Source organism: Chaetodon trifascialis, chromosome 5 (assembly GCF_039877785.1).
Source record: "Chaetodon trifascialis isolate fChaTrf1 chromosome 5, fChaTrf1.hap1, whole genome shotgun sequence".
Taxonomy (NCBI): Eukaryota; Metazoa; Chordata; class Actinopteri; order Chaetodontiformes; family Chaetodontidae; genus Chaetodon; species Chaetodon trifascialis.
The window spans coordinates 30,696,268-30,723,821 of NC_092060.1; the positions used below are offsets into that span (position 1 = coordinate 30,696,268).

A 27,554-nucleotide genomic window follows, 5' to 3' on the forward strand; every position below is an offset into this window, starting at 1 on the left:
TGCTCTGCTCGCTGCGAATGGAGAGGAGGAGGAGGAGGAGGAGGAGGAGGAAGGCAGATTGTTTGCAGAGGAGAATGAGTGGAGCAAAAAAGAGGAAAGGGAGGGAAGGCTGGATTGAATTAGCGGTGGAGGAGCGGCGAAAAGGCAGAGCGAGGAGGACAGATGGAGTGTGAGGTCTCAGGCTTAATGAACAGCAGGAAGATAAGACAGAGAGAGAGAGAGAGAGAGAGGCGGCAGAGCTCGCTCGCCCGCCCACCGCTCGCTCTCCGTTAGCGCTCACGGCTAATAAGAAACAACAGACCGAAGCTGAGCAGAGGTCAGCGTCTGTTTACACCTCGACACGTTTGTGAGCGTCGACACACTTCCTGCTTCACTTCCTGCTTCACCTTCATCAGGTGAATGAACAGCAGGAGGAGCATGTGATTGGCTGCTGAGTGAAACACTGAACAGAGCGTCTGTCTGTTGATCAGTTTGTCATTTTAATACACTTTAAAGACTCAGCGTTTCTCAGAGAAGTTCAAACTGAGAAAAATAAACTGAAGTTTGACAGAAAGAAAGAAAGAAAGAAAGAAAGAAAGAAAGAAAGAAAGAAAGAAAGAAAGAAAGAAAGAAAGAAAGAAAGCCTCTTCAGAAGTTCAGATGAAGTCTTCGTTTCCCGCAAACAGTCAGTTTTGGACTTGAAGCTCCTTCATGAGGTCAGCGTGGGTCCTTCGTCGTCCAGCTGCTCCTTCGTCTCTATGAGTGTCCTCATTGGACAATTCGCTGAAAGCTGCGACTGGTTCATTTTCGTCGAGGTCGTTTTATGACGCACATGTTCACCGTTAACGAGCTTCATTAGCATTCAGGTTAGCACCGTGTTGGAGCTTTATGAGTCGTTACAAAGAGCTGTCCACAACTGTCCTCCAACTACGTCCCTCAGGTAGACCCACCTGACACCTCACCTGGTAAAACAAGTCCTTCCTGCACGAGGCGACGTTTGAGTCCAGCCTGGAGCCCACTGTCCCCTCTGTCCCCTCTGCTGTCCCCTCTGCTGTCCCCTCTGCTGTCCCCTCTGCTGTCCCCTCTGTCACCTCTCCTGTCCTCCTGTGTGTGTCTCACAGGAGTGCGTTCGTCCTAACCGTCCCTCTCTGTCTGTCCCACAGCCTTGAACGAGCCGACCATCGACTACGGCTTCCAGAGGTTACAGAAGGTCATCCCTCGCCACCCCGGGGACCCCGAGAGGTTACCTAAGGTCAGTGAGACGAGTCATTAAGTCACTGCCGCAGACTCAGGTCAGAGGTCACAGGTCACATTCAAGGCCAGATAGTGGCCGTTTGGTCCGGCAGGTACGTCCCAGAATGCACCTGTCAGTCAGAGCGGCTGCTAACGTTTCATCAGGGTTTAGCCACATTACAGGCTGATTAAAGCTGAAGGGGCTGTTTGTCCCTCTGGGGACGCCGTAGACCACCTGCACTCACGAGCTGCAGGTTTCTTGTGTTACTCCGTGCAGCTCAGGACAAAGTCGCCTGATTGGATTGTTGGTTCTGCTCGGTACGCTCGTGGCACCGCCGGCGACTCCTCGCTGCCAGCGGCTGATTGTTCCCGAACAGGAAACAGCTGTTTGAGGGAGAACTCCTGCCTCCGCTGCTCCTGCTGCTCCCTCCTTCCTCGGACCGTGGCGAGGCGCTGGCGCGGGAGGCCGCCATGTTAAACACGAGCTGAGGCGTCAGGTGCAGGTGAAGGAGGCGATTGGCTCGTCGGGGACGGACTCAGAACAGACGCTTTCGTTGGTGTTTCACACTGAAAGCAGGCGAAGCGTCATGTTGAACGAGGAGACGCTTCACAGAATATGAAGCTGAAGGGGAGAAAGTGAAGGAGCTGACTGCTGATCTGAAAACAGTGGACGTGTCTGACTGAACCAAACATGATGAAGAACAGTTCAATGTGAGCGTGAGCAGCTGGAGAAATGAAACCAAGCAGCCGCCTGGACGGAAAAAGCACATTTAAAAACCTCGTCGTTCCTCCTCAAATCGTGTGAGGAGGAGGAGTCAGAGCGGCGCTCAGGTGTGTGGTTTGAACTTAACGGTGTAAAAAACACAGAAGCTCCTTTAAGATTTGTGTAGAAAAACATGAGAAGTGAAATCTGATCGAGGTTTCAACATTTCCCCACAGAAAGGCATTTGTATGCACACACACACACACACACACACACACACACACACACACACACACACACACACACCTGCCCTGGTTAGTATGAAGAGATTATTTTGGCGGCTGCCGGCTGCGAGGCTAACTGAGGCAGATTCTTTGAGGCAGCGGGCGCGGCGGCGGCGGCGAGCGTCAGATGGGCTCTGACACTCGAAAGCAGCTGCCAAATTGAAACCATTTATCAAAATCTGACATCGGAGATCCAGTCACCAAAAAAGCAGTTTATTTGTAAATTGATACTAATAGTGAGCATACATTGTCTGGCCCCTTTGATGGCCTGATTTGCAGACAGCCTCCTCCTCCTCCTCCTCCTCCTCCTCCTCCTCCTCCTCCTCCTCCTCCTCTCTGCGTTTAAATATTTATTTATTCAAAGAAAACTCAATAAGACCGCAGATCTTTTCCTCCACAACGTTTTGGACAAGAGAGAAAATCACAGCGAGAGGAGAAGCGACGCGCTGAGCTGTCGACTCGCGGCCGGCGAGGCGATGGGACGGCCTGCCGGCGGCGGGGATCACGTGACCCAGTGGCGGCGGGTTAACTGGGCCTGTCACTTCTCTTTTGTTTTCACCTGCCGGCGCTCTGCGGGGGACGGGGGGAGGGCTGGAGAGAGATGTTTGGTTTGAGGACAGGCGGCGCTGCGCAGAACAGATTGACTCGTATGGCGCTGAGAAGAGGATTATGGGAGCGTTGTAGAGGCAGAGTGTGTGTGACTGTTCGCTGAAACAAGGCCAAGATGGAGAGGAAGCACAAAGCTGATTTGAGCTGAAAGATGGAAAACTGCTCTGGAACCAGCTCACACAGGCCATGGTTAGCTTAGCTTAGCACAAAGACTGGAAGTGGGGGGAAACTGCTAGCCTGGCTCCATCGAATTCACCTCAGAGTCTGTCTGCTTTACATGTGGACACACCTGTCCGGTGACCTACCTGTGAATCAGACAGAAGTGGGGGCGTTAAGGTGACGGTGGGCAGCGGCTGCAGCGGCAGCGAGTCCTGCAGGTCGTCTCTGGCAGCACGTGTCCTCTCTCAGTCTGCGGGACGGACACCAAGGTGTCCGCTTGCAACCGAGCCAGACTGGAAATGAAATTACAGTCCTGAACCTGATCCAGGAGACCCCCAGAGGTCATCAGTGACCAGTTGGCCTCAGTGCCTGCTAGCTGCCTGCTAGCTGCCTGCTAGCTGCCTGTCTGTCTGTCTGTCTGTCTGTCTGTCTGTCTGTCTGTCTGTCTGTCTGTCTGTCTGTCTGTCTGTCTGTCTGTCTGAACTGTGGACAGACAGGCAGCTGCTCCCTCTGGAAACTAATGCCTGAAGTTTTCTGAGAACATTAAGAGTTTAATTTCCACCGTAAACTGAACATGAAACCACTGGGGGGTCTTTTAAGGCGGCAGTGTAGGGGTCTGTTCCCCTGAACTCTGAGATGTAGATTTCTGTGGGACGCTCTGTGGTGGAAAACAAACCAACCCTTGAACAGAGACTGTCAGAGGACGTCTGCTTTAAGAGGAAGAACACAGAATCTGAGATCAGCCGCAGAAAAATCAAACTTCAGTCTTTTTTCCGTCTTTCCTGCTGATTTGTGAACCATGAGGTGGAGATTAAGCGTGTTTGGCGTGTTGCGTGTGCACCTTTAGCTCTGATCATTGACCCCAATCCAGACTCGGGGGGGCGTCCGTCCGTTCGGGGATTATTAATTCCAGCCCACTTCATGAATGAGGAGATTTCCTGCTCTCATTGAGAATAATGAGCAATATTCAATTCATGAGCTGAATTTCAATCCATTTCCTCTGAATGGAATTAACCCCACGCCGTGTCCCACATCATTAGAATACCTCGCCGCCTGATAATCGCTAATCTGGAGATCCGGCTCGATGCGGCTCGGCCGCTCCTGCTCAGAGCGCGGCTCCATCCATATTTTATAGAGATCAGCGGGGCGGCGGCTGTATCTGTAGCTGTGCTCAGGGTGATTTATCATTGTTAAGGCTGCTGTCTGATGGCTTCTCCTCCAGGGTCACACTGATCCCTGTTCGCCCAGCACCTCCTCAGCCACGGAGCCGGCCCCCCGTAATTAAGCCCCTGGAAACCAATGGAAGAACAGGGAGGGAGGAGGGGAAAAAGGAGGAATATGTCGAGAGACGGACTGAAGAAGGGCAAGGTCGCGAGGTGCAGCCTCCGAGAGGCGTTTCTGGGAGGAACGTGTTGTGATGGCGAGAGGTTCTGTTTACGTCGAAGAACCGATTTCACCCGCAAAAACATCAATTATTAACAGGTCGTTTCGTCCATTACAGCGATTCTCTTTTAAAAGTCACAAAACTGGAGGAGGAGGAGGTGAGGAGAGGAGGAGGTGGTGAGGAGGAGGAGGAAGGGCAGGAGAGGAGGTGAGGAAGCAGAGGAAAGGAGGAGGGGAGGAGATGAGGAGGAGGAGGGGCTGGAGAAGAGGAGGGAGAGGAGAGGAGGAGGTGAGGAGGAGGAGGGGCTGGAGAGAGGAGGGAGAGGAGAGGTGAGGAGGAGGAGGAGGAGGGGCAGGAGAGGAGGAGGGAGAGGAGAGGAGGAGGGGCAGGAGAGGAGGTGAGGAAAGACAGGAGAGGAGGAGGTGAGGGAGAGGAGAGGAGGAGGTGGTGGGCGGTTAGGACAGACAGGAGAGGAGGAGGAGGAGACAAGGGGCGGGAGGTGAGGAGGAGGAGATGAGGAAACAGAGGAGAGGAGAGGAGGAGGTGAGGAGGAGCGGGAGAGGAGGTGAGGAGGAGATTAGAAAGGACAGGAGGAAGGAGGGGAGGAAGGACCAGAGGAGATAGGAAAGGAAGAAGTAAGGAAGGAAACCCTTCCTCCTTCCCTTCCTCCTCAGTCCTCCTCTTCTCTCCTCTTCCTCCTCCTCCTCTTCTGTCCTCCTCCTCAGTCCTCCTCCTCCTCTGCAGAGTGGATTGGACCCTCTGAGGATGGAGCAGAGTGGGTGTAGTTTCTCTCCACCTCTCTGTAGCTCTCTGTGTAGGTGGATGTGTTTCATTCTGCTCTGCTCATGTCACACTAGCTCATTAGCACATTAGCTTCTAGCTGCTGCAGCTAGCTCACCTGCCTGCTGTGGTCATGTGACCGGTGTCTTATTGTTGTAATGGCACCTAAAAGAGTCTCATGAGTCAGATGTTTTACTACCTGTGACCTCTGCAGAGGTCACTGAAGTCACACCTGATTGGTTCACAGTGACCAATCGTGAATCTGCTCACAGGCTCTGTGAGGATCACAGGCTGATCACAGCTTCTTCTTCTCTGAGTCTATTAAGATACTTCAGTGAGTCTCACTGGTCTTTCATGAACGCACGCACGCACGCACGCACGCACGCACGCACGCACGCACGCACGCACGCTCATTCACTACAGCACCAAATGTGGATTCATCCGCTGCTGAAAATAGTCCCATCAAATGTGCTGAGAGACAGTGTTGAGGGACGGACGCTGTGGTGGGTTTGAGTGTTAACATGAGAATGATTGATTGATTTATTGATCAGAAAACACCTGAGCTGACCTGGGATCTGCCTCCGATGTTCAGGACGTGTGAATTAAAGTTCATGTAAGTCCTTGAAAACGTCTCAGAGTCACAATCCAAACGTTTGAGACGCGATGATTTATTTCACTTTGGAGACGTTTTAATAAATGATCGTTAATCAGAAATATTAAAGTTGTTGGATTCAGACCAACTGACATGAATTTTCCAAAGTTCAGGAATGTATTTTCATTTCCTGTGAACGTCTCACAGGAAGTTCAAACATTCTTCTTCTCTTATTTTTTAATTTCGGTCGATTATCAGATGAGATGAACTCGCTCAAGTTTATTTTTAGTTGCTGCTCAGACCGAAAACAGTCGCATGATCTAACCCTGATGATGTCACCGTGATGTCAGCAGGGTACGCTCAGTTGCGTTCAGGTACGTTCAGGTACATTCAGTGGCGTTGAGATGCTTTCAGGTACATTCAGTTGCGCTCAGGTAGATGCAGTTGCGTTCAGGTGCATTCAGTTACTTGTAGAAGCAGACATGTTGTTTGTGTGAGACGGAACATGAATGTAAAGTTTAGTTTAGTCAATAATCAATAAAAACTACTGATGATCAAAGTGTGTGTGGGGGGGTGATGCTGTTTGTGCTTCACTGCTCTGAAGTGTCTTCACGTCAGGTGATCAACTCGTCCTCTGTCAACCAATCATCAACCAGATGTGTGAACACCAACCCATCACCACCCAATCAGCTGCCTCCATCTCTGAGCTATCCAGTTATCCTCTGTGAGCCCTCCTCCTCCTCCTCCTCCTCCTCCTCCTCCTCCTCCTCCTCCTCCCTCTCTCACAGCATCCATCTCCTCACAGCTGAAGGGAAACACCCAGAGACCCTCTTCTTCCTCATCTCCCATCCCTCTCTCCTCCATCTTCTTCTCCCATACTCCCTGGACTCCCCCTCCTCCGCCCTCTCAGAGGTGTGGGTCAGTGATAAGAGATGATGATGATAACGGGAGCCAGTGCATTACCGTATCGATCGGGGCAGGCCTTTCAGCGCCGCTGAAGCGCCCGGCGCTCTGATTGCCGGCACTCGCGCTGACAGGAATCCAATGGCACTGTGTGTGTGTGTGTGTGTGTGTGTGTGTGTGTGTGTGTGTGTGTGTGTGTGTGTGTGTGTGTGTGTGTGTGTGTGTGTGTGTGTGTGTGTGTGTGTGTGTGATGGGATGTGTAGAACGTAGCAGCGAGGAGGCAATTAGACTGTGACAGATAAGAAGAGGAGGCCTGAAACTGGATCTGATGCTTAAAACACTGAAGTCAGTCTGAGCAGGAAGTGTTTCAAAGGGCTGTGAATCTTCATCCATCAGGTTTGAAGGATTCCTGTAGATTTTCTGTCCTCCAGCTTCAGGACATCAGTGACCTGATGTCTCACAGTCCATCGAGACAAAGAAAACACCGATCTGAGCGTTTGAGGCGCAAAAAGGCAAAAAAGAAACTCTTAATGTTCGTTTTCTGTTTTTTATTTGGACAATGACAGTCACACACTGAGGTACAGATACTACACTGAGGTACACTGTGAGGTACAGGAGGTACACTGTGAGCTACAGGTACTACACTGAGGTACACTGTGAGGTACAGGAGGTACACTGTGAGCTACAGGTACTACACTGAGGTACACTGTAAGGTACAGGAGGTGCACTGAGGTACACTGTGAGGTACAGGAGGTACACTGAGGCACAGGAGGTGCACTGAGGTACACTGTGAGGTACAGGAGGTACACTGAGGTACAGGAGGTGCACTGAGGTACACTGTGAGGTACAGGAGGTACACTGAGGTACACTGTGAGGTACAGGAGGTACACTGAGGTACAGGAGGTACACTGTGAGGTACAGGAGGTACACTGAGGTACAGGAGGTACACTGTAAGGTAAAGGAGGTACACTGTGAGGTACAGGTACTACACTGAGGTACACTGTGAGGTAAAGGTACTACACTGGGGTACACTGTGAGGTACAGGAGATACACTTTGAGGTACAAGAGGTACACTGTGAGGTACAAGAGGTACATTGTGAGGTACAGGAGGTACACTGTGAGGTACAGGTACTACACTGAGGTACACTGTGAGGTACAGGAGGTGCACTTTGAGGCACAGGTACTACGCTGAGGTACTTGTGGTACACTATGAGGTACATGAGGTACACTAAGGTACAGGTAGTACCCTTGGAGGTACAGGTAGTACCCTTGGAGGTACAGGTAGTACCCTTGGAGGTACAGGTAGTACTCTGTGAGCCGGTGAACCTTCAAATCATGTTTCCTCACCTGCTGTATTTGTTACTCATAGACATTGATAGACAGAGTACTGTATTGGTCCTCTGAGGGATATTGCAGTATTTGTATATTCATATGTAGATCAGGACATTGAAGAGTTATTGATCGATCTGTAATGACGCTGGTGCTGCTCTTCTTCTGTGGTGGATTTGTGGGTTATGTTTTTTTTGGGAGATTGTGGGTAGCTGCAGCAGTGAGAGGGGCTGATTCACAGATCAGAGAGTGGCGGCCAAGTACAAATGAGCAAGTATATACGCACACACACACACACACACACACACACACACACACACACACACACTGAGCAGCAGCAGCGCTCCAGCAGCGAGGCCTCGGAGGCGTCATTAACTTGAGAAGGCTGTTGTGTCTGTCAGGACCTAATGAAAATAGAAGGGGAACACACACACACACACACACACACACACACACACCGAATGCACACACAGACACAATACACAGTATAAACAACACACACACAAAGAGTGAAGGTCTTTGTGTGTGAGGCTTCAGTGTCTGTGAATGGTCTTTTTCAGGTGTGTGTTTCTGCATGTACGATGTGTGTGTGTGTGTGTGTGTGTGTGTGTGTGTGTGTGTGTGTGTGTGTGTGTGTGTGTGTGTGTGTGTGTGTGTGTGTGTGTGTGTGTGTGTGTGTGTGTGTGACGGGCAGCTGCTGCCTCGTGGCGTCTCGCTGCTGCAGCCGAGCGAAGGAGACATTAACTAACTTCTGTTTTCTAATGGAGATTAATGAAGCCAGAGGAGGAACACACACGCACGCACACACACACACACACAGATACACAACCGAACACACACACACACAGAAATACACAACCAAACACACAGTGGCAGAGACTCGTCCTTTCACCTGTGTGAGGACTGAGAGGGTTTTATCTTAAAAAATAAGAGGATGAATGAAAGAATAAAGGAAGGAAAGAAAAGTAATGGGGCAAGGAAAGAGGAGAGCAAGTAAAGAAAGGAAAGAAAGGAAGGAGAGAAAGGCAGCGCATGATAGAAAAGGCAAGGGAAAGATAAACAACAGAAAAATGAGCGAAGAAGAAAGAATACTGGAAAGGAAGGAGAGGAAGGAAAGTAAATAAGGAAAGGAAGAAAGGAAGGAGAGGAAGGAAAGTAAATAAGGAAAGGAAGAAAGGAAGGAGAGGAAGGAAAGTAAATAAGGAAAGGAAGAAAGGAAGGAGAGGAAGGAAAGTAAATAAGGAAAGGAAGAAAGGAAGGAGAGGAAGGAAAGTAAATAAGGAAAGGAAGAAAGGAAGGAGAGGAAGGAAAGTAAATAAAGAAAGGAAGGAGAGGAAGGAAAATAAGTAAGGAAAGGAAGAAAGGAAAAGGAGAGGGAGGAAAGCACACGCACACACACACACACACACACACACACACACACACACAGTGTTGGCAGCAGCAGGCTGACAGATTGCACTACAATAGAGAGAGATGCTGCAAGGAGGTTTGATTGACAGGAGGTTATTCATTCACCACACACACACACACACACACACACACACACACACACACACACACAGTTGTTGTAAGTGGATTTTTTTCTCATATCTGATATTCTTTCTAGTGGAGCTAGGCTAGCAGTCCCCCCTGTTTCTAGTCTTTGTGCTAAGCTAGGCTAGCAGTCCCCCCGTTTCTAGTCTTTGTGCTAAGCTAGGCTAGCAGTTACCCCTGCTTCCAGTCTTTGTGCTAAGCTAGGCTAACAGTTCCCTCTGTTTCTAGTCTTTGTGCTAAGCTAGGCTAGCAGTTACCCTGCTTCCAGTCTTTGTGCTAAGCTAGGCTAACAGTTCCCTCTGTTTCTAGTCATTGTGCTAAGCTAGGCTAACAGTCCCCCCTGCTTCCAGTCTTTGTGCTAAGCTAGGCTAATAGTTTCCCCTCCTTCCAGTCTTTGTGCTAAGCTAGGTTAACAGTTCCCTCTGTTTCTAGTCATTGTGCTAAGCTAGGCTGACAGTCCCCCCTGCTTCCAGTCTTTGTGCTAAGCTAGAGATAGAGAACAAGAGGATGTGATGAAACAGTGGACTCTTCTTAGAGCTGAGCATGCGCAGTGCAGAGTCCTCCAGGAAACTACAAACATGGCGTCCGTGCTGAATCTGACCAGTTTGCAGCTGAAACTGAGACAGAGTCACCAGCTGAACCGTGATGCGTTCAATGTTTAAGTGTTCGTGCTGCCTATTGAGACACAGAATTACAGTCATCAGCTGAATCCAAACATCGTCCGTCCCCGGAGGTCTGCTGCTCTGAGGTCTGTCCAAACCCTCAACTCAGTGAGTCCACGAGGAGCTTCAAGTGGACTGAGTGACTTCAGAGTGAAGGCAAAGGTTTACTCTTCTCATTTATCCTTTGAAGTCTCTCTGTCACACGTCACACGAATTATCAGCACCAGTACAGTTCAGACCAGTTCAGGTTCTGGTTCCTGTCAGCAGGCACTTTTTATCTCATAGATTTAACGTGATGGCAGTGAACACATCACGGTCTGTGTGACTGGTCGGCTCAGCTCCAGATGCTGGACTTGGAATTCTACCTGGGAGGAAGACAGTGATGCATTCACTGATGAGCCGTGCTGTGGGAAAATCCAATACGGCTGCTGTGTAACAGCTGAGAGCAGAGCAGACTTTTAATCTGAATCCAAACAGTCGAATCATCTGTCAACAAATCCACAACAAAGTACAAACAGGGACGTAAACGTTTGCCAGTAAACATTTTCACTGTTTATTGAAAATCTAAATCTTAACTTCAGCGCGAAAGAAAAGTCTGAGCAGAGAAAACTGTTTCCGTCTGTGTGCTGGACCGTCTCCTTCGAGGTCATCGTCTGTCGTGGGAAATGAGAGCTCTGCGTGTGTGTGTGTGTGTCTGTGTGTGTGTGTGTGGAAGGCCTCTTGGTTGCCAGCAGCGAGGCAGTGCTCTGATTGGCTGGGAGGAAAACAATGTGGTTAATGATGACAGTTTCTCCTCTGAGTCACAGGAGACGTTTGTTTGGAAATGAGTCCAGAGTAGAGTCCAGAGTAGAGTCCAGAGTAGAGTCCAGAGTAGAGTCCAGAGTAGAGTCCTGGTAATCTCCCATCAGAGCAGCTCGCAGTCCGTCTTCAGCTGAACGCCACGGGAAGGAAATCCACAGATTTGAGCAGCATTGCGAGCAGGTGTGCAGCAGCAGGTGACTCAGCCAAGACGGCGTTTCCTGCCGCATCGCTGATGTTCAGTTCAAAGACTCCTGTAAGAAAGAGAACTCGGGGTCAACGTTCACAGTCAATCGTTACACATCAGTACACAGTGAAGTACTCCAGTACAAGTAAAATATGAACTTCAGTCAATAAACTACCTCATCATCATCACAAGATCTTCATCAGCAGAGTCCAGGATGAGCCCTTCAAGGACTAGCAAAATGTACATAAAGTATCAAAGTAAAAGTACTACAAACTACTGCACTGGTACTACAACAACAGTTTCGATGAGAAATTATCTGGATTCAACATAAAACTGTGTACAAGTACAACACGAGTACACGCTATGACGTCATCCTGAAGATCTGAACTCGTTTGTAATATGTATATATTCTTCTTCCTCTTCCTCTTCTTCTTCTCTGCTTTTATCAGTGCTAATTATTGAGTGTGTGACCTGATGAAGAGTTAAACACTCACCATCACATGATCTGACTCGCTCTCTCTCTGAGTGTGTGTGAGTGTCTCTCGCCCTCCTCGTGCTGTAATACCTCAGGGAGCTCCAGCAGAGGCCTCCACCTCCCCACTGCTGCTCCTCGGGGACTCCACACCTCCTCCTCCTCCTCCTCCTCCTCCTCCTCTGTGTTGTCTCCTCCATCAGCTGATCATCCTCGGTGTGTGTGATGTGTTTTCACCTGCAGCTGTGCTGTGAAAACACACACCTCCGTTCACACTCCTGGGAGTTTGCTTACTTTCTCTTTTCTTCCTTTAGGTCTGTTTCTTTCCTTCCTCTTTGCTCCTCTATTTCATTCTTGCTTTTCCTTGTTTCCTTCCTTGTCACTCATCTCCTTCCTTTTCCTCCTTTACTTACATTTCCTTTCTTTATTTCTCTTTTTACTTTAATTTCAGTTTCCACTTTCCATGTGCTCTTCTATTTCCTTTCCTCATTTCCTTCCTTCTGTCCTGTTTTTCCATCCTTGCTGTTCCACCTTTTTTAAATTTCCTTTCCTTGCTTCCTTTTCTCTTTTTGATTGCTTTTCCTTCCTTTCCCATCCTTCTTCTTGTACTTCCTCTTCTTCTCCCCTTTTCCTCTCTTTTCCTTCATTCCTTTCCTCTGTCCTTCCTCCTTTCCTTTTCTTTTCCTTTCTCTCCTGTTTTCATTCATTTCTTTCCTGTAGCATCATCCCTCTCCTCCTCCTCCTCCTCCTCCTCCTCCTCCTGTGTGTGTGTGTGTGTGTGTGTGTGTGTGTGTGTTTATCTATTTATTAGTCCTGTTATCCTTATTAACAGCCATCGGCGTGGCGACCCGCTGCGCTGCAGGCGCTCAGATTGGACGCTTCCTCTCCTGTGGGCTGATGGGAAAACAGCCCCGGGCAAGAGTGTGTGTGTGTGTGTGTGTGTGTGTGTGTGTGTGTGTGTGTGTGTGTGTGTGTGTGTGTTAATGGCTTCCTGCGGACTTTCTCTCCCTTTTCCTTCCCTCCGGATGCAAACGTTCATCCCTTCATCCTCCACCTCTCCATCTGTGCTCCATCAGCGGCCATTTTGAAGGCGCTGAATGAGTCGGCTGCTGTGATTGGCTGCTTCCCCTCCGTGCAGGTGTTTGCTACCTGAGTGGTTCTGTGGTGTTTGGAGGTGGCCTGCTTCAGGAAGAGGTTTTGTTGTCTCACAGAAGAAGAATGAAGCCTTAACGAGCTCCTGCAGCTCAAAACGAGCCGCCTGACTGGACAGATTTAATCATCTGACACTGAGCAGAAAAAAACAGAGCCAATCATCTAACAGTTCATCCATTAATCGATTGCTCTCTGTGTCTGTGTCTGTGTCTGTGTCTCTGTCTCTGTCTCTGTCTCTGTCTCTGTCTGTGTCTCTGTGTCTCTGTCTGTCTCTGTCCGTCCCTCAGGAGGTGCTGTTGAAGCGAGCAGCTGACCTGGTGGAGGCTCTCTATGGGATGCCACATAACAACCAGGTGAGTCAGCAGCTTCAGTCTGACCTTTGACCTCCGCCTTTAAACAGAATCTTATTGGAGGATTGCGCTTGTCGTGAGTTCACTTCCTGTCGTCGATCTCAAACTAAGATTCACGTTCAGTTTAATCAGCTGTGTGTGTGTGTGTGTGTGTGTGTGTGTGTGTATGTGTGTGTGTGTGTGCGCGTGTGTGTGAGTGTGTGTGTGTGTGTGTGTGTGTGTGTGTGTGTGTTGCTGAAAGCTGTCAGCTAGCTGTCACTCAAAGCAGAAGCCCCGCCCCTAACTGTAAGCCTAAATTTAAACCAGCGAATTAACGAAAGTTCAGTCGTCGTGACGATGGCCTCAGCCACAGAGACCAACACTGTCAACATGTTGGTTTCTGTGTGAAGTTCAGCGTTTTAATGTGGGGGTCTATGGGGAACAGAGCAGCCTCAGGTGGCCGTTTGAGGAACTGCAGGTTTGTAAAAGTAACGACCTCCCCCCCCCCCCACCTGTAGGAGATCATCCTGAAGCGAGCGGCCGACCTCACCGAGGCGCTCTACAGCGTCCCCCGCAGTCACAACCAGCTGCCGTCCCTCACCGGCTCCGCCGCTCACTCGGGCATGATGGGAGTGAACTCCTTCAGCAGCCAGCTCGCCGTCAACATCTCCGAGGCCTCGCAGGCCGACCAGGGTGAGAGCGGGGGGCACGGGGTCAGACGGGGGGGGGGACCAGATGATCCACCTGGGTTGAGTATGACTTAACTGGAGCTCCAGAGAGACCAGAGGACACTCGTACAGACCAGTAGAGTCCAGAACAGTTAAACCTCACTTAAGAGTCTAGTCCAGTTCAGCAGAGACCAGCATCCTGCAGCATCCATGTGATCAGTGTCTCACAGGTCAGACTGGGTCCTTTTTGTCCTGGTCTCTGCTGGTTCTGGTCCTGGTCTCTGCTGGTTCGGGTCTCTGAGGAGCAGAGACACAACAAACTGTCTCTGCAGCTTGAAAAGTGTCGACGTCAGCGTCCCGAAATTAAAAATGTTTGTCATGAAGTTCAGAACACACACGCACATGCGCACGCACACACACACACACACACACACACACACACACACACACACACACACACACACACACACACATGCGCGCATACACACAGACATACGCACAGTCAGATCCTTACGGCAGCAGTCTTTTTCTGCATCAGGCTTCTTTTGCCTTCCTGACTCTTCACTTCTGTTTTAGTCTCTGTCTGTCCTCTTTGACTCTTCCTCTTTGACTCTTCCTCCTTGACTCTTCCTCTTTGACTCTTCCTCCTTGACTCTTCCTCCTTGACTCTTCCTCTTTGACTCTTCCTCCTTGACTCTTCCTCTTTGACTCTTCCTCCTTGACTCTTCCTCCTTGACTCTTCCTCTTTGACTCTTCCTCCTTGACTCTTCCTCTTTGACTCTGTTCTCTTTGACTCTTCCTCTTTGACTCTTCCTCTTTGACTCTTCCTCTTTGACTCTGTCCTCCTTGACTCTTCGTCTTTGACTCTTCCTCTTTGACTCTGTCCTCTTTGACTCTGTCCTCTTTGACTCTGTCCTCTTTGACTCTTCCTCTTTGACTCTGTCCTCTGGTTTGCGTGCGTGCGTGCGTGCGTGCGTGCGTGTGTGTGTTTGCATGTGTGTGTCATGCGTGTGCGTCATGCGTGTTTGCGTCATGTTTGCGTCATGTGTGCGTGTTTGCGTGCGTCGTACGTGTTTGCGTCATGCGTGCGTGTTTGCGTGCGTGCGTGCGTGCGTGCGTGCGTGCGTGTTTGCGTCACGCGTGCGTGCGTGCGTGCGTGCGTGCGTGCCTCAGAACATGCTCCTGTCGGTTTGAGTCGAGGTGAAATCTGTGATCTTTTAGTGAAAAGCTCCACGTTTCCTTTCTTCTTCTGTCACGGACGCTCAGGACGACGTGCAGCGAACAGCTCGTGAAGCATCGACAGGAAGCAGATAGAGCTGCTTTTACTCCCCGGACGCCCTCCTCCCCCTCCACCTCCACCTCCCCCTCCACCCCTCCGTCGTCTGCTTTTCACATCGGCCGGTGGCGAACACCTTACAGGAATCTATGAGGTCATGGGAAACGAGGCCGAGCTGAGATTCATAACTGGGTAGTTTATGTGCGTCGGGCTCTCCGGTCGGAAACATTACACCGAGGATCTGAGCGCCGTCCTCCCGCTGCGATGAAGTATGAGCCGGCTCTCTGTGCCCCTCGCAATTATCTGCCGTGATTAAAACATTAATAAAAACAGCGGCTCGCGAGCCCAGGCCTTATCAGACGGGCCGGCCGCTAATTTACAGCGCTAATTCAGAGCAGCTCGGCCCGCTCGGCGTCACGTCATCCTCCTGAAGGACGGCGGTTTCCTCCTCTGGAGTTCGTCTCTGTTCCGTCGCTTCAGTCTGACAGCTGACAGGTGGAGGAGGTGGAGTGGAAAGCAGGCCTGCACACCGCCTGAACAGTAAGAGCTATGAATCTCAGCTCGAGGTTCACTGACTTACTTTTCCTGGAGCTCGAGCTCATTTTACAGCCTTCCTCAGGGGGCGGAGCTCCTTCAGGTGTCGTCAGGTATGAAGCCTGAACCCGAACCGCTTCTGATGTGATCAGAGCTCCAGACAAAGCTGAGCTACGAGGTCAGGCTCCACGTCGGAGTAGGTCCAGTGGTTTGAATAAAACATGAACAGCTCTAAACGTTCTCTCTGTGGCCGACAGTCCAAACAGAAGAAAGACGTCTGGATTTATGGCTTCAGACTCGTGTATCTGGTAATTATGACTCTGCGTCATAGTTACGACGTCTGCGTCCCATAACTGTGATTATCTCTTTATTCAGTTTTATTTAGAAACCAAAACTCATGCCACAGAAAAACGTGGTAAAAACGATAAAACGACAGAATTCAGGAAGCCAAGAGTCCAGAGACCACATCACATGACTGACATGTGACACCTGTCAGCCATGTGATTGGTTCACGGAGCGGCTGCTCCTCAGTGGGACAGGACCAGTTCCAGTCCAGTTCCCAGTTGAAAGCAGCAGAGCAGGCCTGTTTGCTCGGCGAGCTGTCGGTCCAGCAGCGAACCAGCAGCTCCTGAATCAGCGTCAGCAGCGAGCACATGTTTCCGTTCAGCCGCGTGAGGTGGAAGGATGTGCTTCCCACGCCGCCGCGGCGAGGACGGGCGGGGAGCGAACACACCAAAACAAACAGGATCCATTTGTGCTCATTACAGAACAATCGTGACATTGAGTGCAGCCGTGCGTGACGCTGCAGCTCTCAGCCGCTCCCTCAACTGTTCTCTGAGCACATGTGTTTCCCATCGCCGCTTCTCGCCCTCGTCCCCGGGCAGCGCTCCATCAGACGCTCCTGCTGGGAACTGCGTTGGCCCGAACCAGGAAGTGGGGGAAAGTGGACGCGGGTGGAGGGCCGAGGGGGTTCCGCTGTAATGCGCCACTTGGCACGGCGTTGGCTCCGCTCGGCCCGAGATCGGTGGGAACCCGGGAGCCTCGCGGGGGGTCAAAGGTCAGGCCAAGTACCGTGGGGAACGCTGGTATTCAGCGCGTCTGAATGAGGGTCAATCAACGCCACTGGGCGGGGGGAGGTGGGTGCGTTAAGGTAACGGCAGCCAGGTGAGAAATAATGATGTCACCACTGAGGTCACGGCGAGGAGAAGTTTGTGAAGCGTTCAAAGAAACGACGAAAGATTCTTTTAAAAGTCTCTGAAATCTGTGAAAGTTCTTAAAATGTTCTTAAAATTACACCTTATGAACACGTATGAACGGCGACGCATCCTGTCATCACTGCGTCACCGCCCGCCGCTGCGTCTCATAGCCTCAGTCTGGTTCTGGCCCCGGTCCCGGTCCCGGTCCCGGTCCCGGTCCCGGTCCCGGTCCCGCTGAACCCACCACCACCCCCAGGATGCAGCAGCTGTGAGAACACGTGAAGAAGAATCTGACGCTCTCTCTCTCTCTTCCCCCGCAGGTTACTCCCGTAACTCGAACAGCGTGTCTCCTCGCGGCTACGTGCCGAGCTCCACGCCACAGCAGTCCAACTACAACACCATCACGTCCACCATGAACGGATACGGGGCGGGGATGACCAACCTGGGCGTACCCGGATCCCCCAGCTTCCTCAACGGCTCCACCAACTCTGCTTACGCCAGTGAGTCACACCCTGATTAGCAGCTCATCGTTAGCTAACGGCTGAATGCGTTCAGCTAACTGGGAACCAGCTGGAACCAGTTTAAACCAGTTTGGGGTTTCAGTCAAAGCTTCAGCTGAAAGTTTCTCTTCTTTGATCTGTCGTCAGCTGACGTGTTTACAGTCAGTTTGATTTCTGACTGGAGCGTTGAGTCGGTCTGAAAGCTGCTGAAGCTTCGTCAGACTGTAGATACGTGACGAAGAGTCCGGCTGAGGTTTGACGTCCTGCAGCAGAGACGTTCAGCATCAGCGTGTTCGTCACAGATCAACAGATCCGTTCAGTCAGCGTGACGCTCTGTGTGACCTGTCCGTCAAACTCAACCTGCTCGAACTGGAGTGCAGCCGAACTCGTCTTCAGGTTTGTCGGAGACGCAGAGACGTCCTGGTTCTGGGACTCCTGCGGAATAATGAGAGCCAATAAGAGCGGAGCGTCTCCCGCCGCAGAGCCGAGCGGACGCTTCAGCAGCTTCCAGCGGCTCCTCTGAAACGTCCCGCTCGGCTCTGATTAACGCCTGGAGTCGAGCTGCTGCTTGGAAGGCGCAGGTGTGTTTTTAGACTGGTGAAGTCTAAAGGCGCCCGCGGGGATCCTCCATTGTTTTGGCTTCTGAATCAAAGAGCTCGGCGAGTCTCAGCGAGACTCGTTTAGAAGGTATCGAGCTCAGGCTGCGTCTCCGTGCCAGGTGATGTTGTCGTCCCTGGCGAGCAAACAAAAGGTGGGCTCACATCTCGCCTGGCTGAGCTACAGTTTCCCTCCGCCGAGGGTCTGAGTGTGTGCGTGTGCGTGCGTGTGTGTGTGTGTGTGTGTGTGTGTCGACTGAACACCGCCACGCATTGTTCACCTCCTCCCTCCTCCGACTGTCCCCCTGTCCATCCTCCTCCTCACCCCTCCCTCCCCCTCCTCCTCCTCCACTAACCCCACTAACATCCTCACCGCATCCTTCATGCATTCATGCATTCGCGCTTTGGGCCGAATCCATTAATACGAGCTGGAAGAGACAGAAAAACAAGCCAAACAGAGACGAGATGTGAGGAGGAAGCGGCAGCGGTCCAGGACACGCCGACAGTCGTTGGCACCGAGCGATAAACTACATGTACATTCACGTACGGCTCATCTTCAGTCCTGCAGATCACTCTGCAGCTCTGAGAGCAAAGTTCACACCTCAGACGTTCACCTGAGGCCACGTTAGCTTAGCTTAGCTTAGCTTAGCATCAGGACTGGAAGCAGAGGGAAACAGCTAGCCTGCCTCTGTCCAACACGTCTTATTAACCCTTTAGAACCTGATGAGCGTCCACATGTTTCCTGTCCTCCTCTTCAGGTAAACATTCAGTTCTATTGGTTCAGAAAACTCCTCACCTGTCACCTGTGGCTGCTTGCATGCTCTTCATCAGCAGGTGGAGTTTACCTGTCTGTCGTCATTTAATCTCGTCTAAAAACAAACTCCTTTCTCTGTAAATGAACTTCACTCATCATCTACTACGTGTGGACAGAGGCAGGCTAGCTGTTTCCCTCTGCCTCCAGTCTTTATGCTAAGCTAAGCTAACGTCCATGTGAACCTCTGAGTCAGATCAGAGCGCGAGGAAACAATGGCGCACGCACACACACACACACACACACGCACGCACGCACACACTCAGTTTGTGTGGAGGAAGGTGCTGCTGCTCTCAGCTGGATCAGGTTGGTTTTTCACAATAAAAGTCCTCGGAGTTATGGATCAACTTTGCCAGGCGTGCAGATGTTTGTGTTGGAGCATGTCGGTTCCTCCAGATCCTCCTCGGCCGATCTGAGGCGGGGACCCGTCCCCTCCTCATCCTCCTCTTCATCCTCCTCCTGCATGACTCATCCCCATCGATCACTCACCTCCTCTGTCCGCCTGCCTGCTCGTTACCGTCACCTTCTCCTGTAGGACTCCCCCATCCTTCCTCACCTCCTCCTCCTCTGTCTTCCTCTGCTCCCATAGGCCCTTATTCATTCTCTCCTGTCCATATGGTTTCTGCAGTCAAACAGAAGAGCGCCTTCGCCCCCGTCGTGCGGCCACAGACCTCCCCGCCCCCCACCTGCACCACCACCAATGGCAGCAACCTCCAGGGTGAGCATCCCACCCCCCCTCCCGCCTGTCAGCACCCCCGTCCTCTGCTGTCCACCTGTCCACGTCCCGCCTGGACAGCCGTCCGGCGTCTCTGTACTGATGATGATTCTTTGTTCAGACCTGGTTTAAACACTCGAAGGTCAAAGTTGATCCATAACTTCTGGCTCCGAATGTGAAAGATCTGATTAGTCGCTGAGAATTCAACCTGAACCAAAACTCAGGTGAGACGATAGACTGAAGAGCTGCTGCAGACAGACCAGAGTGAGAGAGTGGAGTCAGAGCTAAAGATGGAGTTTGAAGGTTCCTCATTAATAAACACCAACGTGAAAAGCTCTTTATGAAGGACCATTAAACGTTCAGATCGTCACGTTTGTGTCTGATAATGTTCAGAAGTATAAAGTTTTCATGAATCTGATGCAGCAGATCAGAAACGGATCAATCGCTGATCAGTTAGCCGTCGTCTCTGTAGGATCAATCAGAAGGTTTCCATCACAACACTGTGATCAGTCAGACGACAGCAGCAAACTCATCTGTAGGAAAAAATAAATCCAGAATAAATCAGTCAATACTAAATAAACACAAAGTGACGTCACCTTAACGAGCTCGTTAACTGACGGTGGAAAACGAGCCGAACGTGACGCTTTCAAAGACTGACAGCAGGAAACCGAGGACACCACTGCAGCTTAGTGTCTTTGTCACTTCCTGTTTATTGTTTGAGTCTGGACAGACTGACCAGGTCCAGGTCCAGGTCCAGGTCCAGGTCCAGCAGACATGAGTCCTCCTGCTTGTTGTCATGTTTGTTTGCTTGTTGTCTCGAATCCACCTGAACGTGTCTGTCTCTGATCGTCTCTCAGCCATGGCCGGTCTCATCGTCCCGCCCATGTGAGGAGGAGGAGGGTCCTCAGCCAGGTACCGTCAGACCCCCCGAGCCTCCTGCGCCAATGGCCCCGCCCACAGCAGAAAAATCCTTCCCATCATCCCCCAGCCCGACGACCCCAATGACCCAGAATATCATCGCCACGCTAGAAGAAAGAGTCCAACTCTTCATCCGTCCATTTACCGCCAGCCTCCGTGTTGGCTGAGAGACTTCACCGCGCCACCGCTGGAGCCGCCGCAGAGGTCGACGTTAACGTCTGCGGCGGCTCCACGTGGAGGCAGCGCTCCCTCAGAGGAGGTCAAAGGTCAGCAGTGAAGCCTGAACTGTGGGTGGGGGGGCAGGTGTCTGCAGTACTACACGTTGTGTGAGTATTGTTGTGCTGAGACATGAAAGTCGAGGCCGAACAGGTCTCAGATCAGTTTGAACCACTGTGAGACAGGAAGGAGGCGTGTCCACCGGGAGCTGCTGTTCACCGCCACGACATCACAGAGAAGAGCTCCGACCTCATTGGCTGATGAGCCAGTGAGGTTTGATCAGGTCCAGATTCGACGTCTTCCACATATTAATGAGCCAAACGGACGTTCTGATGGGTCTCCGCTAGCTTACGTTAGCTTCTGTTAGCCTCTGTTAGCTTCTGTTAGCTTTCGTTAGCCTCTGTTAGCTTTCGTTAGCTTATGTTAGCTTCTGTTAGCTTCCATTAGCTTCTGTTAGCTTCCGTTAGCTTCCATCCAACATGACGTTAATGAGAACATGGTGAAATCTGTCACAGAAACATGACGTCAGCATTATTTTCATTCATGTGACGTCTGTGAGACCTGAGCTAGAGACAGGCCTTTATTTTCACCTGTGGACTAAAAAACTGAGAAATGACTGATTGGATTACATTTAGTTTTAGTTTTACACACCAAACAAAATCCAGAACACTTCCTGGAACGAAAACGAAGTCTTGACAACAAATCAGCTTCCCTCAATTCAGAATTCTTTAAATCAGATGAAAACAACCAAAAGTCCAAAGTCTGAAAAGATCAAAAAAAGAAAGATTCAGTGGCTCAAAGACAGGAAGCAGACCAACATCACACCCTGTCAGATTACACTGGTTAACGATCACTGCGATTGATCGTCACTGTTCGAGTCTGCTGATTAACGTTCAGAGACGAGTGGAGGTCAGCGGAGACGCTGTGATGATGATGATGATGAAGAATCAGCAGAACAGCATTTGATCGGTTTGGTTTCATCGTGTTGATGCGACTTTGTTTAAATCCGCTGAAGATTCGTGAACTCTCTGCGGACCAGAAGCTCTCGGTGGACTCTGAGCCTGATCGAGTCCAGAAACCAGGAAAAGTCAAACTCTTCAAACCTTTTTTCAAACCTGAAGCCGTCAGACGGCGTCCCGATTGGTCGCTTTTCAATCAGAAGCGTCGGCGTCCTGACGAATATCACGTTTTCCTTTCTGTACGATAGATTTTAACGATGTTTGTGTCTCATATTCTAAGAAGGAGCAAAATGTAAAGAAGGACCAAACGTCCTGCCGAGGAGCGAGGAGACGTCCTGCTCACGTCCGTCTGAAGACAGTCCAGGTTTCTTTCTTTCTTTCTTTCTTTCTTTCTTTCTTTCTTTCTTTCTTTCTTTCTTTCTTTCTTTCTTTCTTTCGTTGGACCTTCTGTTGCTTTTGTTTGGACGTCTCATTTTGAATCAGTAGTTCTGTTCTTCAGGTGTGTCGAGTGGTAGATTTCAGAGAAACGCTTGCAGCAGTTTTAATCACATTTAGGTACCAGAGTTCCTCGTTCTTCTTCTTCTGTGCTTATTTTCTATGTATTTATAAAGTATGTTTTGGAAGTTCCTTTTGTGATTTAGGCCTGAATGATAGTCTCAAATATATCTGTAAACACATTTGATGTCTTAATACCTTTTAGATATTGTAAAAAGAGTGAACAAGTGAGAGGAATTAACCCTTTTGTAAAGACAAACAGCCGTCACGACGTGGTCACCCAGTTTTTGAAAGCAGGACGTAAAAAAACGCTTTCATCACTTTTGTATAAAAAGGCTTTTCCGATACGATATTTAACTTTTTGTAAACGGCATCGTTTGTGTTCCCTGGTTCTTCTCGTCCTTTGTGTATTATTGTGAAATGTATAATCATGGTTATTTCTTAATGCACTATTTTTGTTGGGGCACTTAAGAGCAATGCATCTAAGCAAAAGAGAAAAAAGAGAAAAAAGATGAAAGCTGAACGATATGCACCGAAACGTTTCGTCCGCCGCCGCCGACGGCACAAATTCTCGTCATGTGAAGTTTTTCTATTTCAGAAGCTTAAAACGTCCTAACACTCCTCCACTCCTCTTTTGGACGAGCGTCTCTCGGTCTCGGTGTTTAGAAGACGATATTTTAAACGTTTTAATATTAGACGAGCCTCGTCTTTGTGTTTTTTGGTGAGAATGATCGTACGATTTAAAAACAGGAAGCAGATTTTAAAACTGAGTTTTGGGCTGCAGATCTGAAGGAAACTCCCGTCGTTGTCGTGTTGTTGATGGTGCCGTTCTCGTCGTCGCACACAATCTGGATCGTTTACTTATGCAACTGTGTTCCTGCTCCGTCATGCAAGCTCGTCTTCCTCGCTGCCGTGGAAGGACTCAGCGTCGCGTTCGATGCCTTACGCTCGACCAAGTCTTCGTTTCATACGACGGGGTTTCAGTTCCTGTTGATTTAACGAGCTTTTCTCCAGTCGAACTGGGAGAACTGGTTTTGTTTTGTCCCTCAGGTCCCCCCAAAACACAAAGACAGCAGGTTAGCATGACGTCAAACTCAAAGTGGACGTTTCAGATAGCGACACCTGTTCCAGGTAAAACAGAAGCTTCTACAGCGACGCCGTCGGCGAGTCGTCTGCAGCGCGCCGCGTCTACGGAAGAAAAAACACGTTATCTTGTAATTATTACTTCTGCGTCACGTCATTATGATTTGTCATCTCATCATGAATCATTTCTAATTCCAGGATCTGTAAATCAAACGAAAACGATCTCATTCGACGTCACACTTAAAAAAAAAATGGAAAAGCTTCCAACGCCATTGTTCGGCAGCGACACTGAACGCCTCATTTTACTTCGTTTCGCGCTCACGTTTCTATTTTAAAGCTGCGGAAAGTTTGTCCTTAAAGAACCATCTGACGTCCCTTTAACTCCTGAAATCAGCCGAATCTCCGAGGAGCGAAGGTGAGGGCGGGAATCTGAAGGTCGGACGGTTCAAACTTTCGACTTTATGCAAATCCAGCAGGACTGACGGACGCGTCGGGTGGCCGCACGGTGTCGCCACGCCGTCGGCCGCGGGCGAATGTCTGTCCGCCGTCTTTACGAAAAGCCATTTTCAGCGTCACTGAGGACAGCGGCCCGCAGAGCGAGCGGTCGCGCCTCGTTTCAGTCCGACACGGCGTCCTCGTCCGCCGCCGCGTTTCAACAGCTTGCTGCATTTTTTTGGTCACAGTTGTAGAAAGTTCGCTTGTCACCGTCCTGGTTTTCAGCCGAGGTTTTAAAAACTGCAAAGTACTTTTTTCGATGTTTTACTTCAATGTGAAAGAGGGCAGAGGTACTGCATCTTTGTGAAATATGAAATATATCATCAAAGTATATCAAAGCACAATGTTTAATTAATGTCTTTAGAGTACGAACGGGCGACAGCCGGCTTCTTCCTCTCCGTCTGGCCATGCTGTACATAGATGCATGTTTTTTTGGTTGTTTTTTTCCTGTGATCAGTGCTTTTTGTACAGAAACAGTCTAATAAAGATTACATTTGGCTTGAACTGCTGTTTGCTGCTGTCGTCACATTTAAGGCTCAGCGTCTGAAGAAGTCACTTCATGTTAGAAAGAATGAAATCAGCTGAAGTTTTACAGATTTCATCCGGAGGAAGCGAACGAGCCGAAGAATAAAGGTTTTCTCCACCATGATTAAATCCTTAGACTGTAAATGACTTTCAGAGGATCTACCAACAGATTCATTAAGAGATTTAAGATCATTTGTACCGAAGAGAAAACTCTAAAAAGTAGAAAAACAGGGAGAGAACATTGACAGCACATACACAACAATCAATAACAAGAAAATAATGAGTGAATTTGGAGTAAATTTGGCCCAGTATTTAAAATAAAATCCAAAACAGACTGAATATAAGACCAATGTTTGGGTCAGCGGATCATCAGCCTGAGATGTGATCAGTTTGATCGGCACATGAAACATCACATGACCTCCGAAGTATGAGTGATGCTGCTGACGGAGTTCAGTCAGGAAACGAACGTCCGTCAAACACTCGGCTGCTCGTCATCCGGCGATTCACGTACGTATGAACGTCCACTGTTCGATCGCTCATCGTTAATCCATCAGGTTCATCGGACAGAATTCATTCAGACTTCGACACTCACCAAACTGAGTCTTCAGTTTTCTGCCTGTGTTGTACCCGTCTGATCCGGTCTGGTCAGAACCAGGTTCAGGGGTGCTGATTGGTTCAGCTAACCCTCCTGGTGAGCAGCTGACGTTCATCTGGCTGAAACCAGATTCACAACAAGTTTCTGCTGTTTTGACAGTTTGATGAATCTTGAAGACTTGAAAGGCTCGTAGAAGTTCATCAGAGAAGAACCAGAACGTTCTATGAGGAGAACCAGTGAGCTGAAACAAGCCTGCTTTTCAGAATAAAAGTCTAATAAAAAAGGAATCTGTACAGTAATTACAGCCATCAGAAATGTCGAGAAGCAAACGTCTCCAAACTGGAAACGGTCCAGTAAAGGACTGAAGGACGTGACTGGAGATGGACTCTGGAAGTTTTCAGGTTTTGGATGGAGAATGTTTTACATTTCATCTTGTGTTTCCTCAAACACCAAACTTTTCCAACATGGTCGATCCAGCAGGAACGTTCTCCAAACAACCTCCAAAGACTGCAGTTAATGATGAAACTGTTGGCGGAGGATCGTGGACACGGAGCCGTGATTGACGTTTGGAGGCGAGCTGATGTGAATCAATCAGCGCCGCTCTGAGCCAAAGCAGCAATCCTTCAGTCAGAGCGAGAGCTCTGCAGAAGGTAAAAACATCAGCCGGGATCAAGAGAGAAATACGTCTGAGGAGGACGTGAAGGTTTGTATGGACGAGGCGACTCCCGAGGCTTCAGACGGAGGTTTGTGTTGACAGTCAGGAATCCTGTAAATCCACAAGCCTGAACCTTCAGAGACACAAGTTTAGAGACGGACTTAAACTTTCTTATTTGTGCGCTCAACATTTTTAATTAATTATTATTCCTTCATGCGTCTTCATCCAGGAAGAGTTTTTATCAGCTGATGACGTCTGCAGGAGACGTTCGATCAGCTCGCTGTCAAATTTGACTTTTGTCTGCAAATAGAGGAGGTCAGACATGTTCATGCCAAACTGAGAGATGAACACGTTTACACCAACACACAGGAGGTGTGTTATGAATGAATGAATGAATGAATGAATTAAATGAAAATGAATAAAAATATCTGGGGAGTGAGACATGTTTTTAATCTGTGTTAAACTGGCTCCATTCACAGTCTGCTGAGTTAACTGTTAGCTTCTCCTGTTAGCCGCTCCTGTTAGCCGCTCCTGGTAACTGCTCCTGTTAGCAGCTCCTGTTAGCTTCTCCTTTTATCTGTTCCTGTTAGCCACTCCTGTTAGCCGCTCCTGTTAGCAGCTCCTGTTAGCCACTCCTGTTAGCCGCTCCTGTTAGCTGCTCCTGTTAGCAGCTCTGTTAGCTTCTCCTTTTATCTGTTCCTGTTAGCCACTCCTGTTAGCCACTCCTGTTAGCAGCTCCTGTTAGCAGCTCCTGTTAGCCACTCCTGTTAGCAGCTCCTGTTAGCAGCTCCTGTTAGCCTCTCCTTTTATTTGCTCCTGTTAGCAGCTCCTGTTAGCTTCTCCTGTTAGCCACTCCTGTCAGCTTCTCCTGTTAGCTGCTCCTGGTAACTGCTCCTGTTAGCAGCTCCTGTTAGCTTCTCCTTTTATCTGTTCCTGTTAGCCACTCCTGTTAGCCGCTCCTGTTAGCAGCTCCTGTTAGCCACTCCTGTTAGCCGCTCCTGTTAGCTGCTCCTGTTAGCAGCTCTGTTAGCTTCTCCTTTTATCTGTTCCTGTTAGCCACTCCTGTTAGCCACTCCTGTTAGCAGCTCCTGTTAGCAGCTCCTGTTAGCCGCTCCTGTTAGCCTCTCCTTTTATTTGCTCCTGTTAGCAGCTCCTGTTAGCAGCTCCTGTTAGCCTCTCCTTTTATTTGCTCCTGTTAGCAGCTCCTGTTAGCAGCTCCTGTTAGCCTCTCCTTTTATTTGCTCCTGTTAGCAGCTCCTGTTAGCAGCTCCTGTTAGCAGCTCCTGTTAGCAGCTCCTGTTAGCCTCTCCTTTTATTTGCTCCTGTTAGCAGCTCCTGTTAGCTTCTCCTGTTAGCCTCTCCTTTTATTTGCTCCTGTTAGCAGCTCCTGTTATTTGCTCCTGTTAGCAGCTCCTGTTAGCAGCTCCTGTTAGCCTCTCCTTTTATTTGCTCCTGTTAGCAGCTCCTGTTAGCTTCTCCTGTTAGCAGCTCCTTTTATTTGCTCCTGTTAGCAGCTCCTGTTGGCCTCTCCTTTTATTTGCTCCTGTTAGCAGCTCCTGTTAGCCGCTCCTGTTAGCTTCTCTTGTTATTTGCTCCTGTTAGCAGCTCCTGATAGCTTCTCCTGTTAGCTCTGCCCTCATGGATGTACAGACTGGATCGCTGCGACACTGAAGGAAACTTAAAATCAGGATGATTCTCAGGTCAGTTAGTTAGTAGTCAAGTGAGGTTTTTTTTTTTTTTTTTTTTTAACTTAAATTAACCTCCTGCTGCATCGCTGCCTTCCCTTCAGCTCTCTGGTGTGTTAATCCAATCCAAATGGGGCGTCAGATCCAGATCAACCTGGATGAAATGGAGAGGGTGGAGGAGATGAGGACACGCTGCGAACTGAAGGCAGTGATTCGTCTGAAGAAACGAGGATTCAAACACGAGGACGTGAAGCAGCGCAGATTCAAGCTTGACGGGAGAGGCAGCCCACAAAGGCAAGCAGATCCTAGCAGGCAGGTGGGAACAGGTAACCTCAAAGCGGCACAGGTGGGTATGGACATCAGGCGGACTCTGACTCTGATCAGCTGATTGTTTTTCAAGGAAACAGCCATCAAAGAGTAAAAACACCAGAAACCAGGAATCCATGTGGGCGATTCAAAGGTCTGGATCCAGGTCTGAGGAGTCCTTGAGGGTTTAATGAACATCAAACTGATGAATGTGGCGTTCAACAGAACTTATTTCTGC

At 49.6% G+C, this 27,554-nt stretch overlaps 2 protein-coding genes across 4 annotated transcripts in view; one reads left to right on the plus strand and one right to left on the minus strand.

Annotated features, from left to right (window-relative positions):
- LOC139331126 (transcription factor COE3-like) overlaps positions 1-20,312 on the plus strand; it is a 100,077-nt gene extending 79,765 nt beyond the window's left edge. For 2 of the 3 annotated variants that reach the window (XM_070962459.1, XM_070962460.1), the window contains exons 11-16: positions 1,143-1,231; positions 13,047-13,112; positions 13,607-13,781; positions 17,083-17,262; positions 19,298-19,387; positions 20,242-20,273. In XM_070962459.1, the coding sequence (XP_070818560.1) occupies positions 1,143-1,231; positions 13,047-13,112; positions 13,607-13,781; positions 17,083-17,262; positions 19,298-19,387; positions 20,242-20,273 (632 nt within the window). Of the gene's footprint in view, positions 1-1,142; positions 1,232-13,046; positions 13,113-13,606; positions 13,782-17,082; positions 17,263-19,297; positions 19,388-20,241 lie in introns of all 3 variants that reach the window. The other variant, XM_070962461.1, reaches the window with a different exon arrangement.
- The window catches only part of canx (calnexin), a 283,863-nt gene that overhangs the window by 231,761 nt on the left and 24,548 nt on the right, over positions 1-27,554 (minus strand). The window lies entirely within an intron of this gene.